This window comes from Buteo buteo, chromosome 6 (assembly GCF_964188355.1).
Source record: "Buteo buteo chromosome 6, bButBut1.hap1.1, whole genome shotgun sequence".
In the NCBI taxonomy this organism is placed as follows: Eukaryota; Metazoa; Chordata; class Aves; order Accipitriformes; family Accipitridae; genus Buteo; species Buteo buteo.
In genome coordinates, this window is record NC_134176.1 from 20,242,722 (window position 1) to 20,260,874 (window position 18,153).

The following is an 18,153-nucleotide window of genomic DNA, read 5'->3' on the forward strand; positions in this document are numbered from 1 at the left end:
ACAGAACCCCATTGTTTCACCTCCTTGCTTCAGTGGATTTGATGCAGGGACCTTCTGTTTTTGTTCAGTAGTTTCAGTTCCCCATCCCTGCAACAATATCACAGAACCTGGCCGTGGTGCTTCCACCCTCTGTCTTGTTTCTCAGAGTCAGCATACCAAGCTCCCCTGGTGTTGCTAACATCTAAGGTTGCAAGTTATGTTGCTTAGAGAATTATTATGAAACAGATTTCGTGTATGTCCACCGCATTCCACCCTGGAGGTTTATCTTCCCTTAAGAGGTGAGAGGGACATATCAATAAGTCACCTCCATCAATCATTCCACAGGTATGAATGATGATGCCTTTTGGAGGTAAGGTGCTTATCTTTCAGATGTACATATTAAATTATAGGATATTAGCAAAATATCCATCTTTCTAAATCACTTTATGTTGCAGTTCTGGAGCTTGTGTGGCAATTCATTGACACCAAAACGTGGTGTTTTTGGCAAAACTGGTGATCTCCAAACTATATTGTGCCTAGCCTGTGCAAGGGATGAAGTGACATATTCTGGTGCACTGAATGGAGATATATATGTATGGAAAGGAATCAACCTTGTACGGACAATACAGGGAGCACATGCTGTAAGTATATCTCTTTAAATTAATATAAAATGTTAAACAGATTTCTGGAGAGCTGGAAGGGGCAATGCAAGATCACCTGGTCTGTGTTCCTAAACAATTTTGATGATAGAAACTCACTATGTCTAATTTGAATGTTTGGGGGTTTTTTTGTCTCCTTTCTGTTGCTTAAGATTGCTGTTATGGTAGAAAGTGAATGCTAGATTGAGAAATACATTTAGGTGTCTATTTATGTACTGTCTCCCATTATCATTGATGGAGGACTTAGTAATCAATAGAGCCTGGAATACATTTAAGTTTACCCTTAAGTAGACATGCATTACTCTGTTCAATTACTCACGCGTGGATATATATAGTGACATCTTATATACCAGAGTTGAGTATATAGCTGCCTCCCCCAGAGAATATGGATCTACTTTATCTGACTTTCTTTTGTGGATGTGTGACTAATGCAAAAGGATGTCAGGAGGCCTGGACTCCTATATTGGAGTTGAATCAAAGAAACAGGTCCCCAGAGAGGCTGTGGAGTCTTCATCCCCATCTCTGTCCATTTGGAGATACAGCACAGCGGGACACAGCCCTGAGCAACCTGCTGTTATCTGACCCTGATTTGAGCAGGGGTTTGGACTAGAAGCTCTCCAGAGTTTTGCGCCAACATCAGCTATTCTGTCATTCCGTGAATTGAGTCCTACTGGCTGGTTGTCTGATAGCTCTCTAAAGTCTGTTGATTCCATGAACTGTAATGTAAGCCCAAATACCTAGCTCGTTTGTAGACACATATGTTTAGTCATTTTGGCTTAACTCAATCACTCTTCCTTGTTCTATGTTGCTGCCTTTTACTGTATTCATTCAGCTTTTTAGAACAGTATACAGCTTTGAAAAGTGAAGACATACCAGTGAAAGTTTATTAAAATTATTCAAAAGTGCTTGGTAAGATTTACTTTTAATCAAAATGTTCCATGTGACTATGAAGTGATTATATTTTTGCTACATAAGTTTTCATTGTATTTTCCGTATTCTTTCAAAGCATACTGTTTTGTGATTAAAGTAGGCAGCAAAAAACCACAAAGTGGTTTGCAATCTAATTTGTGCATGCCAAACTATGGAAGTCCTCATTTCCTCTCATGGTAGTAAGTCATATACAGTAATATAGTGCAAGACTCAACTTCTAGCTTGTCCGAGTATCACTTTAAAAACAAAGCCAGTCAATTTCCGGTTATTTTAACCTACGAGGCATGAAACTGCTAAAGTAACTTTATGAAGCTATATTATTTGCTGCTTGAAGGTTGATTTTCATTTCGAAAAGCATTGTGCTATCTAGATAATATTTGAAGTTCCCTTATTAACAATTTAAAATAGTGTGAAAATACAAGCATATTCGAAATCCTGGGTAAAACTTAATAACAGATAATTATTCTTTCTTATAAGAATGCATGTTTGTTTTAACTGGCAGTATTGGACTGGAGGGGATGGTGTATGTAACAAGTATTAAAATCACTCTTTATGATTTGATCAGGTAGAATGGAGGGGACAAAAAGTGATGAATTACATGTATGTGGGAGAGGTTGCCGTCAGTCTGTAGTAAGGAGACTCTTTACTGATAATTTAGAAATGTACATTTAGGATGGTTGTTGTAGCTTGTTGAATTAACTAATAATTTAAAAGCGATAGGACTGCTTATTCAGACAGCTGTATAATGACAGTGTATCTGAATATGAACAAAAATGAAGTTAGGAAGAACATAAGTATGGGAAACATATCCTAGACTATATGTTGCATTTGAGATTTCTTTACATACGTATAAGTGTATGTATATAAAAAAATAAAATATATATACACACACATTATACACTTCTGTATGCATCGATAGAAATGCTAAATGTATTCAAGAAGACCCAAATTAAAAATGAAGAAACATGAGGAGATATTTTAGCCTTCATATATTCCCTGATTCTTACTCTATACCTTCAGAACTGGTTTTAGTGTTCATATTTAGTCTTTAATAGTGTTCTGTTCTATATTTTCCTAACATGATGTGGACATTTACTTTTTGATGTTGAAGTTAGGGAAATGAAATTTTAAAATGCTTATATTGCATATGTAGACCTGGATTCCCAGAAGAACGTGTGCATTTTGCCTCCTATCCAAAACTCATCAGGAAAATACCCTCCCATCCTCTTTGGTGCTGTAGGAGACACCTGACCTGTATATTCACATATATGTTACATGGAGTGTTGCTTTTTAGCTGTTTCAGTGTGAAATGACCCAACCGATAAACACAGGATGGTGAGAGCTTGTTACTCCATTACCTTATGTGCTGTGTCAGTCCTTTATTGACCACAAGATCAAATTTGAAGCTCTGCTCCTTATCTTCAGTAGCGTCAGTGGACGGAGCTCAGGTGACCTTGGAGTTGGTCTCATCTAGCCTTCTATTTTTGGCTCTGTCCTTTTAGGCTCAATGGAATTGTACTTTGCAGTACTGAAAATTAAGTAGGGGCACTAGTCCGTGGCTTTGGAATTCATTTTCACAGGAGATTAGTGTCACTACAAATCTCACCAATTTCAGGGGAAAAAAACCCACAATAAAATCTCTTATGGAAGCTTACTTTCCAGCAAAATGAAACCTTGCTTTTCAATAAAATACTGCCTTAAAGAATAATATTGTCAGACTATTGTAATCACAAAATGTAGCAGCTTGGAATAAGAGTGCCTCTTCAGCCAAACTAAATTATTACCATCATATTTTACAGTTATTTTGTACTTTATTTTATAAATCATGTCTTTCTTATCCATTCTTTTAAAAGAAAATGCAAGTGTAAATGGCAACATTTGTGATGTGCATCTGTTGTTAAAAGCACAGTGTGTGCATATTAGGGAATTGATAGAAATTTCCGTTCAATATGCTAGTGTTGGAATTGTCATCCCTGCATGCCTGTTTATCAACTCGCATCATTACTCCTCAACAGGCTTGAATTAAACTGAAAATTTATTCAAGGAAAACATGCCTCATTATTTGCATGAAGTACCATGTATTCATTTCTTGCAGCATAAACAGTAGGTATCTGAGATGCCGGAAAACATTTTCTAAAGCACATTAGTGATATGGGCATATGGTCCATCCAGCTGGCAGTGGTCTGCATTAATATAGAAAATGGGTTCTTTTCAAAGGTTGGCCATCTTTGTTACAGTTACCCTAGCTGAAAAGACATTTTTTATTTTAAGAGTAACTCAATGTGAAAAATAAACTGTGCTGTCCCAGCACAAGCAACCGAGGCAACAGATAGCAAGTTTAACACTAGCAAGCAAAATAAGAATTCACAGCTAAGCCAGATTATCTGTCTTCTGTCACAGCAATACTAAGAACTGTAGACAGAGGAAAGAAGAGTTTCCAGCAGATTCCTATCTGAGTTTGAGTAGAAACTAAAAGTTGAGAGCAAATAGGTCGGGATGACTGGAGAATTAGTTGAAAGAGGACTGGAGAATTCACTTAATGTGGAAGTAGGAGTGAAAAGTAGGAAAAGATGGAAACAAGCAGGGGTTAAGAGTAAAGGCACAGAGTTCACAGGGAACACTGGATAGCAATGGGAAACTCAAATTCTAGTTTTGTTCGTCTCTCCTAAATAATACTACTAATAATGAAAGTTTTCAAAGGGAGAAAGAAAACAGAGCAATATCAAAGCATATGTAAGTTCATTGGCACTGGTAGTAATTCAGGAGTTTGTTTGTAGGCAGTGCATCTGATTGTGGAAAGTTAATATATACCTTGGAAAAAAAAATCTTTTATTAGATGTCTCATTTTTGTAAGTGCAAAGAACAGATGATAGATTCTTTTATTTATTTTATCATCTTATATGTTCTAAATTCAAGGTAGTCCATGACTATTAGGATATATACATGATGTTACTCAGGTATTAAAACAAAATAGCATGCTTATTTAAAAACACTGTACATTTTAAAGATTCTTGTGTGCTATGCCTTTTCCTTGCATAGTAAATGTACATAAGATGCTTTCTCAGCAGCTGAATAATTTATTTTGAGGTAGTCTTTCAGAGGTACACATTAAAGTTGTGTGGATTGATGTCAGAAACTGAGGTTAAATAACAGGCTCGAGGTTAAATAACAGGCACTCTGTTAAAACTATTGCACACCTATATCAGTTGGCTGAATAGTAATTAAATATAGATGGAAACAATATAATGAACTTAAATGAATGGTTTTAGGCTGGTCTCATGTACGAACACATTAAGTCATGCAGTATTTTTCTCCTGCTGCTTAGACTAGTCATAGATTTGAAAGGTATCTGTCTGCTTATTTCAGCCAATGAGAGGCATATAGGCAACTATTTAATTTTTTTTATAGTAATATGCCCATTTTTAAACTGTTTTATGGGTGATTTGTTAGATAGGAAGATTAAATTTCACAGTAGTGGCTCTCCACTGTAAATTTACTGACCCCAAGCTTAAATGTTTGCAGTCCATTTCCTTACTATGCAGTATATATTGGGAGAGACAATATCTTAGAATAAGTCCCCAACATGTGTTGCTTCACATGTTAGCATCTATGTTCTGAGTTGTATCTAGGATTGAAAAGGAGACACTGGAGTTCTTACTGAACTGGTATAATTTCTCTGTTCTCCATATAGCTCAGTAGTATTCAGTTGCTTCTGAAGTCATCCATATGATCTTTCAAGCTTGGTCCTAATTATAGCTAACTGCAGTCATGTGTTTTAGGAATTGCATAGTCATAGTTAGTGTGGTGGATTTTATATAAACAACTGCATTTAGATAAATTAACACTTGATTTTTGTACATTGGAGGCAAGATAGGTCCAGCAGCAATATATTGCTGCAAAATATTCATGCAGTAGAGACCATCTTTGTCAAGTTCTTCTTGTACTTCTCCAGCTTTCAGTTATTATTTCTGGTAGATCTGGGCATTTATTTCTTTGTTCTCATTCAACTCTTTTTTTCAAATTTGAGGAACACAGATGTGATACCAGCTGGTTATACTGGAAAGATAGGAAGTATTCTGCATTCTGAGAAAACTGCTGATCCATTTGAGATGTTATTTCTAGAATTTTCCTGTTCCTTAGGAAGTGTAATGAAAAATTTGTAACAGAAGCATGCAGTCTGTATGTCAAACTTCGTAACTTTTAAGATGGAGGACTTTGATCTACACCTTTTATTTTGATTCAGGAGCACAATCAATCTTTGTTGCTCACATTATTCAATTGGATCAAAGTCAATACAATTGTTTGCCTCTCATTAGTGCTAGAAAGCTATTGACCATCAACAATCAAATTATGTTAATGAGAATTTCAGGCTGAAGGATTAAGAGAAGCATGGAGACTCCAAAGTTGATTTGCATTAACAATCTTGACAATTTCTAGAAGGAAAGATTTAGTGGAAGAATTATGACTGGCCAGGGTACCAGAGTAAAGAATCTGGCTTTTCCCCATTAAGTATGAGCCTAACAATTAAATGAAGAGTAGCTAAGCTCAGCTTCTTCTATTAGGTACTTACAGTCCCCATTAGTAAGGGACCTTTTTTCTAGTTTTCATCTAATTTTTCTATTCCAGTGGCACATAGACTGAAATGAGAATGTCCTATTGCATTTCAAGAGATTGAGCAAACACAACATCTGCCAAATCTCCTTGACAACCAGCATGTCCTTTTCAAGATAAGGATATTCTGTGAAATGGAAAACAGATTAATCCTGGATCCACTTGATCTTATCTTCAGAACATTCAGCCAGCTTCCCACATCGCCAAATGTCTGAATCTTTTTTTAATACTGACTAATTAAATCATAGATTTCAGGAGTTAATTAGAGAAAATAGAATAATTTTATTATCAAGGTTGCATTCCAAAAAAGAGCTTTAAAAGATTTAAATATACCAGAACTTGGGCAGAATTCAGTGTATGGTACAAAATGAGCCAAAATTCCTCTAGCCTTTTATTTGCTCAATGATGCTAAAAGGTTAATGCAGTAAAACAGACAGAGAGACACACACAGTTTGGGTTGTATTTTCAAAAACCTCTAGGCTCCTAAAGGAACAGAAAGAGGATTTTCAGGATGTTAGAGATAATGGGAGTTAGCCTTCTAATCTGCTTACCACATAAAATTCCACTACATTTCTGTTTAGGCACATACTATTGAAAACATGGCTGGTCTTAACAAGTCTGTATTCTGAGGATGGACATGACACATCAAAAAATTTGAGTTCTGTCACCCTAGTCTTTCAGTTTTGATTGTCATTTGACAGTCTAGTAATAATATGCTTTTTTTTTTTTTTTGTGAAAGCTGAGAGATTTCTTTTTTTCTGAACTTAAAAAATTACATCCTTGTTACCTGATGCTAGAGAAGCAAACGCAGTCCATGTTTCATTATGATCAGTCCATTATGGTATTTTCCTTAGACATAATTTAAGAAGAAAAAACAGCTTGGTAGGAGAGAATAGTAATGAGTACCTGGGAATTCTCACAAGCCACAACACTGGATGCTAATTTGTTCTGTGAGTGTACAGCTTTATTTTCCCCCCCAAGTCAATCTCTCCTTTGCAAATTGCTTTCATTTTGGGGGTTAATGTGCTTCATTACTGTAAAATCCAGACCCCCAAACAAAGAAAGTATTGGAACTTTACATTTACTTCTTTACAAGACTGAAATTTCAGAACAATGTTATATAAGATATATGTATGTTATTGCCTGTTCTACCTTCTTTTGGACAGGAGTTAGAGGCAGATTTTTCCCTTCCATTGTTTTCAGTGCTCTCCTGTTTTCTTTTGTCATAGCTGAATATTAAATATTTTCAATAAATATAGAACAGTTGTTTTTTTAACTTCTCATAGGCTTATTAGCCAAAGTTGCCCTTTCAGTGGCTTTGCTTACTGAAATGCGTGAGCTACTTCTGAAAATAAGACTAGTGAGTTGTGTCATGTTTACATAGATATAGCGGCTATGTGGATGCAATACATTTTCTTTAATAATATATCATCCTTGGCCTCTTTGTTATCCTGAAGAAAACATCTATCAAGTGAGTTAAAGAAAATGTGTTAGGTTTTGTTTCCTGATATCCATCTTTAAAATAAAAGCTTGTATTATGTATTTTTAAATGGTGTAAAGTCATCACTGTTTTTCTTATATTTTCCTTCTAAACTTAAATTTTAAATCAATCTTCCTTGGCTTAAAATGTAAAAAAAATCCCAGATATTTTTTTCCTGGTTGCACAGAAGCTGAGTAATACCAACAAAGGCCCTGAACCATGCCTAACAGAGATCAGTGGAAATCTTCCTGCTGATATTTGTGAGAGTTGGACCAGGCCCTCTTTCTAGGGATAAGAAGCAACATGACTATAATCATCAGGATGAAAGCAGTATTGCAACAATTGTCTTAACTTACTGTTTGTCACTGAATGTGAATTCTGCTTGTTTTGAGTTTGTTTCCATTTCTGACTCTTTCATATTTAAAGCTTGTATTAGTTGCATATGTTTATGCCATTTTCAACAGTGTAAGAGGTAAGAAGACAGGAGGACAATCAATACTGGCATTGACAAGAGTTCCATGTTCCATATTGGTATCTCTAATCTCTGTATTTTGTTAAAAATAACTTTCTTCTCTCTTCAGGCAGGAATTTTCAGCATGAATGCATGTGAAGAGGGCTTTGCCACTGGTGGCAGGGATGGCTGTGTTCGCTTGTGGGACTTAAATTTTAAACCAATTACTGTGATTGATCTCAGGGAAACAGACCAGGGATATAAAGGTAAAAATAAGTTTGTCACTTTTGACCTATGGATAAGGTAGGAAATGTACCAGTGTTTTGAACAAGAAAAGACTTCAAAAAACCAAAAAGGTTGTCTCGTGTATTACTATGTACTCTTGCTAGAAAAGGAATTTCATCATGCCCACTAGTATGGAGGTCACATAGTCCTTCAAAGTTACTGTATGCCATACTATGAAGTTGTAAACACAGAGATTTAATTTTTTTTCTTTTAAACCAATGAAATGCACTTCTTTGCTATAGCACAGCAGTTTAACAAGGAACAGTAATGCTTTAAGACAACTTAGAAGAGATGGTGAGATCTACAGTGTAAAACAGCAGAGTACAGAAATTGCATTTGCTAGTTATCCAAATTTTCATTAAACGTATTTGGAAGTAATCTACAGTTTTGTAGTACTTAGAATGCTGCTGACATACCTATGACTTCAATTACAGTTTATGTCATGCTAAAATTTTACATCTAGAAGTTTACATCTAGCATGTTTTGTCAGTGTTCTAGATATTGTTGCTGTAGCGATTCAGGAAAAGAATACAAACATATACTGAAGCACTAATGTCATTTACAATATTGCTTTTGTTGGCATTTGATTTTCTTTGCCCACAGTCACTTTGTTATTTTCTAGTATCTTGCCAAGAATTTGACAATGTGGTAGAATGTCTGATGGCATTCTGATAACTGATTGCAAGTTAAATCTTTGTATTCTGTAATTGACTTGGCATTTCCACCAAGATTGTGAAATACTGCAACAAGATGGAATACATTCCATTTTAAATGCCCTGAGGTACAGTGACTCTCATTTAAATTTAAATTTACTCAGCTGCTGTTTCTCAGCTCTGTTGCATGTACTTGAAAGCTATGTTTCATTCCCCATTTCATTCTCTCAAACTTGTTCTCTACTCCAGATTGTCGTCTTTACTTTGGAACAAACTCTTGCCATGAACTCTTTTGGTTCTTCTTGATCACTTATGTGAACTCCATCCTCATATTTTTGACTTGTCAAATGCCCATGACAGAGCTAATAGCTTTTTAAAAATCCTGTCTTTAATAAGTTTAGTTTCCTGAATCTTTTCCCTTCAGTCTTTTTTCTTATTGTATCCTTTTGAGGATTGCCTTTATGACCTGTCCTTCTACTCGTTTTCTTAATTGCATTTTCTGCTGCTCCTAGACCTCACCTCTTGGTAATTTTATCCATGAACACGTACTCAAGTTCTGTATCTCTGTGAACGGCTCGGAGAGCAATTAGTCGACTCTAGATATATCTCCAAGTAGTCAAATTGTTTTTCAAAATATCTCCCACCACCATAAGGAGTTCCAAATTACTAAAACAGGTGTCTTAATCATGCTTCATCAAAAATTCTGGTTGTTTCTTTCTTTATTTTTTAATCACTGTAGACAATATACCATATAATGTCTAGATTATAGGGCTGAATGGTAAGGTGGTTACATTCATCAGCGCAGCACAATAGGAACAAATCTGTAAAGCAAAACAGTTGGTGTAGTGGGTTAGAGTAGCACAATATATATGCATTTTGAAGGCTGTTATCTCTAGTCTGGTTCAGTGGACAGAACATTGTATTGCAGTTGCAGTGCAGTGAGTGCACTCCTGAAGCACATCTTTCAGTTCTGTTTCATATGGAGGGAGTCTTATTTGTGTGTTTGAAGGCTATGTTGTAATGCAAGGCACAGTAAGTAGGCACGATCAGGAGCTTTGCTTTGAAAGCTAGCATTGTCAGAGTTAAAACATCAGTGCAGATGCACCAGACTGGCCTGCTAACCCACCCATTTGCTGCTTCCATGTCTTGCAATTTTTTTCCAACGTAAATTTAATAACATAAGGCTATTCTTTTCCCTCTACATAGTTAAAAATATTTTTCAGAAGCACATCAATTCATACCATTACAATATTCCTTTCTCTCTTCTGAGAGATACAATTTTATCTCACGTACTAATCCAGAGTAGTTTTTCAAAGATCACTCTTGAGCTACTTTCCACAGAAGTCAGTGTTTAGGCAAAGTGAATTAAGTTACGCATTGTTACCATGTGGTTATCTACACCTCAGATTGGCAAAACTGAGTTGTGCTATCAGAATGTAATAAATACAGCCTGTTTTAAAAGGTGCATATTCCTAAAATTGGGCACCTAAGACTGGGTTCTCAGTGCACAACTGTCCTAACTTCTGTTTTATTATTCCCAACCTTATCTACAAAGAAGTGCAGCCTGTGAGTGCTCACCTCCACTGTAAGCCTGGAAACTAATTCAGTTGTTAGGAATGCATGTTAAATCCCATCATAAACCCCTTTCATCTCTTTATATGTTGTTTCAGTTTGATTTATTTTTATTTTCTATTTAGTGGGGAAAATAATTCCAGATACTATTAAGATGTTACAAAGATCTGCTTTAGGGGGAGCATCTCAGAAGCAAGCTGTCGAGAATTGGGCTCTTCAAACATCTTGCATATAATGCATGTTCCACTGATGCTTCTGTCACTTATGTAATTTAGGTTCATCTAGCTAGTACTGAGGTCCATGGTTTGATCACAAATTGTAATTTATATTGTCTTCTACCTTTGAAATTTAAAGACATTAAATGTGTAATTTCAGATGCAAATGTCAGTGTTATCTTTGTCAGAGATCTTGCAGTACAAGAATTAGGTACATGTCCTTTATTAAAATAAGGCTCACATTTTATTTTAGAATTTTTGTAATGCTAAGCTTGAAAAGTTAAATGTTCCAAGGGCAGTATGTGTTATATGGAATAGATAAAAGGAGTTAATGGAGGAATAAAAGAAGGTATATGAGTATGTCTTGACATTTTCTTGCTTTTATGTTTTGTCATGTGCTATGTTACCTTTGTTTCACAAATTCTCAGGATGTATCTCTCAGTAACAATCTCTTCTATAGGTCTGTCTGTAAGAAGTGTTTGCTGGAGAGGAGACCATATACTCGTCGGGACACAAGACAGTGAAATTTTTGAAATTGTGGTGCATGAGCGTAATAAGCCTTTCCTGATAATGCAGGGGCACTGTGAAGGAGAGCTGTGGGCTTTGGCTGTCCATCCTACAAAACCGCTAGCAATGACGGGAAGTGATGATCGATCAGTCAGGTTAAATCTTTGTTTGTTTGTTTGTTTGTTTAACTGCATAAAGTTTTATACAAACAGCTCATTTTGTAGATAACCTAATTGAAATGTATACATTTTAAAGGTATTAAAATGTGGCATTGAAGTGCTTCTGAACCAGTTAAGTTATGCATGAAATTAGTGCTCTCTCATAATAAAATATAGTGGAAATGTATATTTCACAAAAATGAAATGTACAAAATTTGAACAAGTTTCAGCTATCCTAACATTAAGCACTCATGCACAAGTATCCCATAACTGTTTTCTATTCAGGAGTTATTTTAGGCATTCACAGGTTACAATGAAAAAAATTTTATTATAAACTTACAATTTTTACTCTTACAGTATTTACTTTTTCACATGCTGCGAATCAACTTTTAGCTTGGGAGTTTCATCAAACAATGTATGCATAGTAAATAGTATCTATATTCTGAGAAAACCCAGTAAATTACTCCCTTTTACAAGTTTATCTTTTTTTGTCGAAAACATCTTTTCTCTTCATTCTGAGAAATTAAATGTGTTGGTATTTTTGTTAAGTACCTTAAGTGTAGCAGGGTTAAGCAAAACAGTAGTTGAATTATGAATATTGAAATAATGTTCTAGAATGCCAGATAGATCTTGTAAATGACAGATGTTGTAACGTATCTTTTAGTAAAAACTTACATGTTATAATATTATCTAGTTATATGTAAGGAGTTATGAATAATGACTTGCTCAGTAAGATATCCTTTCTTATGAACAAAGTCTTTAACTGTTCTTTAATGCTGTTCTTGGCTAAAATGATTGGCAAAACAGTGGAATTTTCAGAGCGGTCTAAAAGTATGTATTATCATATGTTGTCATTCTTTTTATATTCAGAAAGTCAAACAAAATTAATCTGTCCCTGCATTTTCTCATTAAATATCTTCTCACTATTTTAAATATAGGAATGTTCTGTCCCTGCATTTTCTCATTAGTTATCTTCTCACTATTTTAAATACAGGAATATTCTTTGTTGTATGCAAAATTCACACTTTTGTCTTAGATTTTCCTTGTGGAAAATTATTTTAAAATAGGACACTACCACATCCAGCGTTCTGCAGAAATTGCAGGCTTCATGCTATCTATGACACAGCTACAAACCACTCCTTACATTTGTAATTATTACTTTGTCTTAGAATTTGGAGTTTAATAGACCATGCTCTGATTGCCCGGTGCAATATGGAGGAACCCATTCGCTGTGCCGCAGTTAGTACCGATGGAATCCATCTTGCTCTTGGAATGAAGGATGGCTCTTTCACTGTGCTTCGAGTCAGGTGTGTTACAAAAATTAAAAATAGGTGTGTTATTAACTCATTCAAGCATGTTACCTAATTGCTTTTATAAATTGTATGTATATTGACACCGTAGTGACCATATATGAGTAGATCACTTACATTTCTGTTTTAAGTCTTGAGGGTGCTCAAATTTTTTAAATGTGTGTGCTACATGTGTTCATTTTGTTCCATAGCAATACATTTGAAAAAGTTTATTGGTCTATTTGCAAAGAATGGCAGTGTTCTAGGAAGTGTTTTACTTTAGGTTTTAGCTCTATTAATTATTCTTGAATTACTAAGAAATAAATTTTCATTACTTCCTAAATTGTTTCCATGTGTTGGAATGCTGCTGCCAGCACATCAAGCATACAAAACCAGTGCTATCTTGTTGCTGTGATCCCACAGTTTCAAAGGGAAAATGAGATCTGTGTCTCATGTCAGTGAAGTTTTCTTCCCTGAGTGAATGAAGATGTGGTAATCTACCTGATGAATTTTTATTTTTTTTTTTGCAGACCCAGCTTGAACAGTTCCTTTTGTTCGCTCTCTCTCAGCCTAGTGCAGCACATTCTTGTGTCACTGTTCCCTTCTCTTTTTTTTGCCATGAAGCCCTACCCAACTCTAAAAATCGCAGTGTTGGGTTTGCACATGTGATAGTAAAGTTCACTTCATCATTTCACAGTTTTGTCCATTTTTTAAAACTGGGTACTTGACAGTGTGATAAGGCTCTTCTATACTTATGACGTGCTTTCTTTCATACTACAGAGATATGACTGAGGTTGTTCATATCAAAGACAGGAAAGAAGCTATTCATGAACTGAAATATTCACCAGATGGGAATTTCCTAGCTGTTGGTTCCAATGACAGCTCTGTGGATATATATGGTGTTGTTCAGCGATACAAGAAAGTTGGGGAATGTATTGGATCTTCAAGTTTCATCACCCATATGGATTGGTCTTCGGACAGTAAATACTTACAGACCAACGATGGCAATGGAAAGAGACTTTTTTACAGAATGCCAAGTAAGATTCTGAGTTGGCTTTATGATATTTCTTACTTATTACAGAAAGAATGTATAATAGTTTTGTAAAAACAGCCAAATACAGATCCTGGTTCAAAGCACTGGGTTACAGAGAAATTTTTTTCTAAGTTCATATAAATACTTGCTATATTTGATTAATTATTATACAAGTATAGCATTTTCTGGCAAAGTTACTTAAATATTTTTATCCTTACATGTTTACTCTTCTTTATAATGCATCTTTTCATGGTAGAGATGATGGCTTATAATTTATTTTATTTCTCAAAACAAAATTTTTGCTCCCACTTTTTTAGAAAAAGAAGAATATTGCATTCAAATTCAATTTTGCAGTAGCTTAATAGCTTTGTACTTATTCAGCTTGGATATTAAATGAATTATCATTTTTTTGCACTGTATGGTTTTCAAAATGTGTGGAAATATCAATATGGTGCATCTTGGAAGAGTCATCTAGTTTTCTAGAACTATGTTTGCAGCAGAACTGAGGAATTTAACGTAAAAAAGCTTTTACAGTGAGAAATTTGTAATAGAAACAATTGGAATGCAAATGAATTTGGAGGTATAATGGGACTAGGTAACTGTAGAGAAAATAAGAGTACCTGATATAAGGGTGCCAGAATGTTAGTAATTACTCACTGGAAGCAAAATTATATAGAAGCTGTGATACATATATGATTCAATCATGCAACCTTCAAAATGAATAAAAATAACCAAATGAAATTTAGCTGGGCAGTCTACTGATAACGCAAGTTCAAATATGTCTTTTCTCTTTTACGGCAGGGGACTGTTAAAGAAAATTAGTATATTAGATAATACTAAAATACAGTTTTCAGATTCAAAGTATGTGACAAGCCCATTATTGTAAATATTTTCAAGACAACACTGTCTTGAAAACTTGACTGAACTATCCCATACTCTTGAAACAGTTTTCATCAAGACAATTCGCTCTGCAGAGGACATACACACATAGGACATATATCTTAAAGCTTCAAATTTAAGTAGTCCTGATTACAATATGTCAAGGACAGTGTTTGTCACAAGATTTTACTTTTCTTCTGTGTGTATACACTCTTTATATAATATCATTCTATATTTTCCCCCTCATCGTATTTGTAGTATATATTTATTATCATCACCACTTACTATATTGTCCCTTCATTTGTTACACAATATTTATGCTTTGCGCTGTACATTATTCATAGTTCCATGGAGCTTTTTGTGACTATCTTTGCTGAAGCATCTAATTTATTCTATGCACAAGTTTGATTTTGTGCACTGAATGAGGCAGAAGATATGTAAGAAAAGATATTGAGAATTTAATTAGACTGTAACAAATACATACACCCAGGAGGAGCAATTTGAAGTTATATAGGCAGCTTTCAGACTGGAGTTTCTTGATATATTAGAATGTGGGATTGTGAAAGCTTGTTTATGAAAAAGTTTAGCAAAGTCAGTGAAGTTAAAGGATTCTCCTAAATATTTCAAAATAATGATTGGAATCACATAACACTTGAAATTCCACTATAAATGAGTAAAGAACTTGCAGTTGCCTAATACAAGAGATGTAGGACTTAGTCACGGATATAACCAGTATTAGTAGTCATCGTTTACGTGGATTAGTGATTGAAAGAGATTACAAGGTAAACCTTGTCAAAGGGTGCAGTTATTTCATCAGAGCTGAAGGATCTTCAAACAGGGCGGTTGAGTTCCTTTCCAGATTTTGGAGGGGTACAGAGTAGTTAAACTTCCTCGAGTATGGGGTTTTTTGGTTGGTTGTTTGGGTTTTCTTTAAGTTTTCCTTTCTGATTTATTTGCCATTTTCTTTTATCTTTTTTCTATGGCTGTTCTTTACTCTTGTTTATTCCAGTCCACTTGAGTTCTCCCTTGCCCTAGCCCTCTGTTGAAAACATACCTCCTTACAGTACCTGAGGCTGCTCCCCCCTACATCCCCTCCTATCCCCTCCCACTAGTCAGAATCCTATTAGCAATAAGAAAACAGGAAAAAACCTAGCCCAGTTGCCTTCAATTTTGTTACCATTGAAGACTGAGAGGTGAGTTGTTGGCGGTGTCCTGCTGAGGTTCTGCAGTTGCACACTCAGTCTGACTCACAACTTTTACATTTGCTTGCATTGTTCTTGTGTTGCTCCTGCACTCTGCTTCTGGCCATTCCTGAAACAGTATTTATTAAATGACCCTTTGGTCTGACTCAGTACTTAAGCTCTTACATGAAACTTTGTGGGATTGGAACAACCTTATTACAGCTAGAGCTGATGTGAAATAATTTATCAAGGATCTAAGCATAGAATTGGTATTTTCAGTAGTTTACAGCAGCCAAATAGAAATGAATTCTTCAGGTTTTGCTCTAAACAGCCCAGGTTTCTAGAACAGTTCAGCAACAAAATTTTTCAAAACTTTATCTTAGAATGGCTACATGTATTTTTTGATAAACATTTAAAAATGACACAGCCTCAAGCAGATATCAAGAAATAATAAAAACCATAAAGTGCCAAACCCTTGATCTTCTGTTAAGTAGTCTGGAGAAGCCTTACTACTGATACTGTTGGTCATAATAGAGAATATTAGATCATGACAGTTTTAGAAGTCAGTTTTTAATTCTGTCTCACTTGGATTTGATTTCTGGAGAATTTTAAGAAATTTTACATTCTTTAAAATTGCACAAGTGAATATTGAAAAATAGCTCTTTATTTTTGTCTTAGGTGGAAAAGAAGTAACAAACAAGGAGGAATTGAAAGGCATTCAGTGGGCGTCATGGACTTGTGTTTCTGGCCTTGAAGTTAATGGAATCTGGCCCAAATATTCAGATATAAATGATATAAATTCTGTGGATGCAAATTTTATTGGGCAAGTTATGGTTACAGCTGATGATTATGGAATAGTAAAGCTCTTTCGATACCCATGTCTAAGAAAAGGTAGTACCTTTAAGTTCAGTTATAAATGCGTATTTTTGAGTTTTGGTTATTCAAGAAAAAGGTTTTAGAAAACTGGGGTTTTGAAAATTATATAAATAGCCAATATTTATTCTTTGAAGTTTAGTTTGAGCTCAAAGGTAGAAAACAATAATAGGCTGGTGTATTGTATTGGTATTCATTGTAATAGTAACAGTATTTTATTTGCATTTTGAATAGGGTAGCCAAAAGTTTTACATATATTTTATTTAGTGAAATAGTTCTTTTTTTTTTTTTTTGATAGAATTTCACAAGGCAATGCAATATCTACCCTTTTATGAGATGTGTATCTTTAATTAGATCACTTTGGTCTTCGAGTAGTTTTCTTTCTTCCTCTGGATCTGTGATAGAGATTTGGGCTAGGAACTAGAAAAAATAACTTTCTAAATTATTAGAGGCAATTAATAAGTGAACAGCAAATTGGTCCTGTAATCAGAGTATGCCACTGTACGTTATTTGAAGTTTAAAAACTTTTCCAACACACTTTTCCTTAAAAATTTACTAGCAATAAGGACAAATCTCATGTGAAATTTTTAAAACTGAAGCCTAAAACAGGGTATATAGTTTTCAAGTTTACTATTCAGGACTGAATGAACAGGGGAGAGATGTGGATCTTTTTAGATGAGAAAGCTTCATTTTTTCAGAGCTGTTTGAAGAACTTGATTCTAGACATCATTCAACTTGGAACTGTAACAAATTATCAGTAGCAGAGATCTCTCTCTTGGAGCTGGTAACATGATGATGATGATGATCAGAGAAAGCCTGTGAAACATTCCCTAGCTTTTAAGAAGAGTCCTCTTAACCTAAAAAGTTTGCCTGGGGACTAGATCAAATCTCTGTTTTGAAAGGGGAAACAAAAAGTTGCACCATTGCATCATTGCAATTTGCAGCACTGCATGTTTAATGCTGGCTAAAACCACACAATCTTCGTAATGGGTCTTAGGATATGTCTTCAAGCAGTATGTGCTTAAAGAATTTATTTTTTTTTTTAAATGACTGATACTCCCCCATAGTTTTTTCAACTCTTTTTGTCAAAGGTGATATTAAAAAACACTTCATTTCAATCTTTCCAGTTTTATTTTTAAAGTGATAAGGCTTTATTGGTACCTGAGATAATAAAAATATATGTTCTTTAAAAAAGTCTTCTGTCCATTTGAAAGAGGCTGAATTTGTTCCCCTTTTATCCCCTATTTTGCACTGGGATTATAAAACAAAAGAAAAGGCACAAGAATCTGTATAATAGAGTGCTGTTAGGAACTTCTTTTTAGTAACTGATCCAATGATTGTGTTGTAATTATGTAGTAGTTAGTGAAAACATTAACTTGATGTAGTTATACTACTGCT

General features: G+C 34.8%; 1 protein-coding gene across 3 annotated transcripts in view; it reads left to right on the forward strand.

Annotated features, from left to right (window-relative positions):
* Positions 1–18,153, forward strand: part of EML5 (EMAP like 5) — a 112,265-nt gene that overhangs the window by 29,993 nt on the left and 64,119 nt on the right. For all 3 annotated transcript variants that reach the window (XM_075031080.1, XM_075031079.1, XM_075031078.1), the window contains exons 5-10: positions 435–620; positions 8,241–8,376; positions 11,296–11,497; positions 12,670–12,807; positions 13,570–13,826; positions 16,561–16,773. In XM_075031080.1, coding sequence (XP_074887181.1) covers positions 435–620; positions 8,241–8,376; positions 11,296–11,497; positions 12,670–12,807; positions 13,570–13,826; positions 16,561–16,773 — 1,132 coding nt within the window. The remainder of the gene's footprint in view (positions 1–434; positions 621–8,240; positions 8,377–11,295; positions 11,498–12,669; positions 12,808–13,569; positions 13,827–16,560; positions 16,774–18,153) is intronic.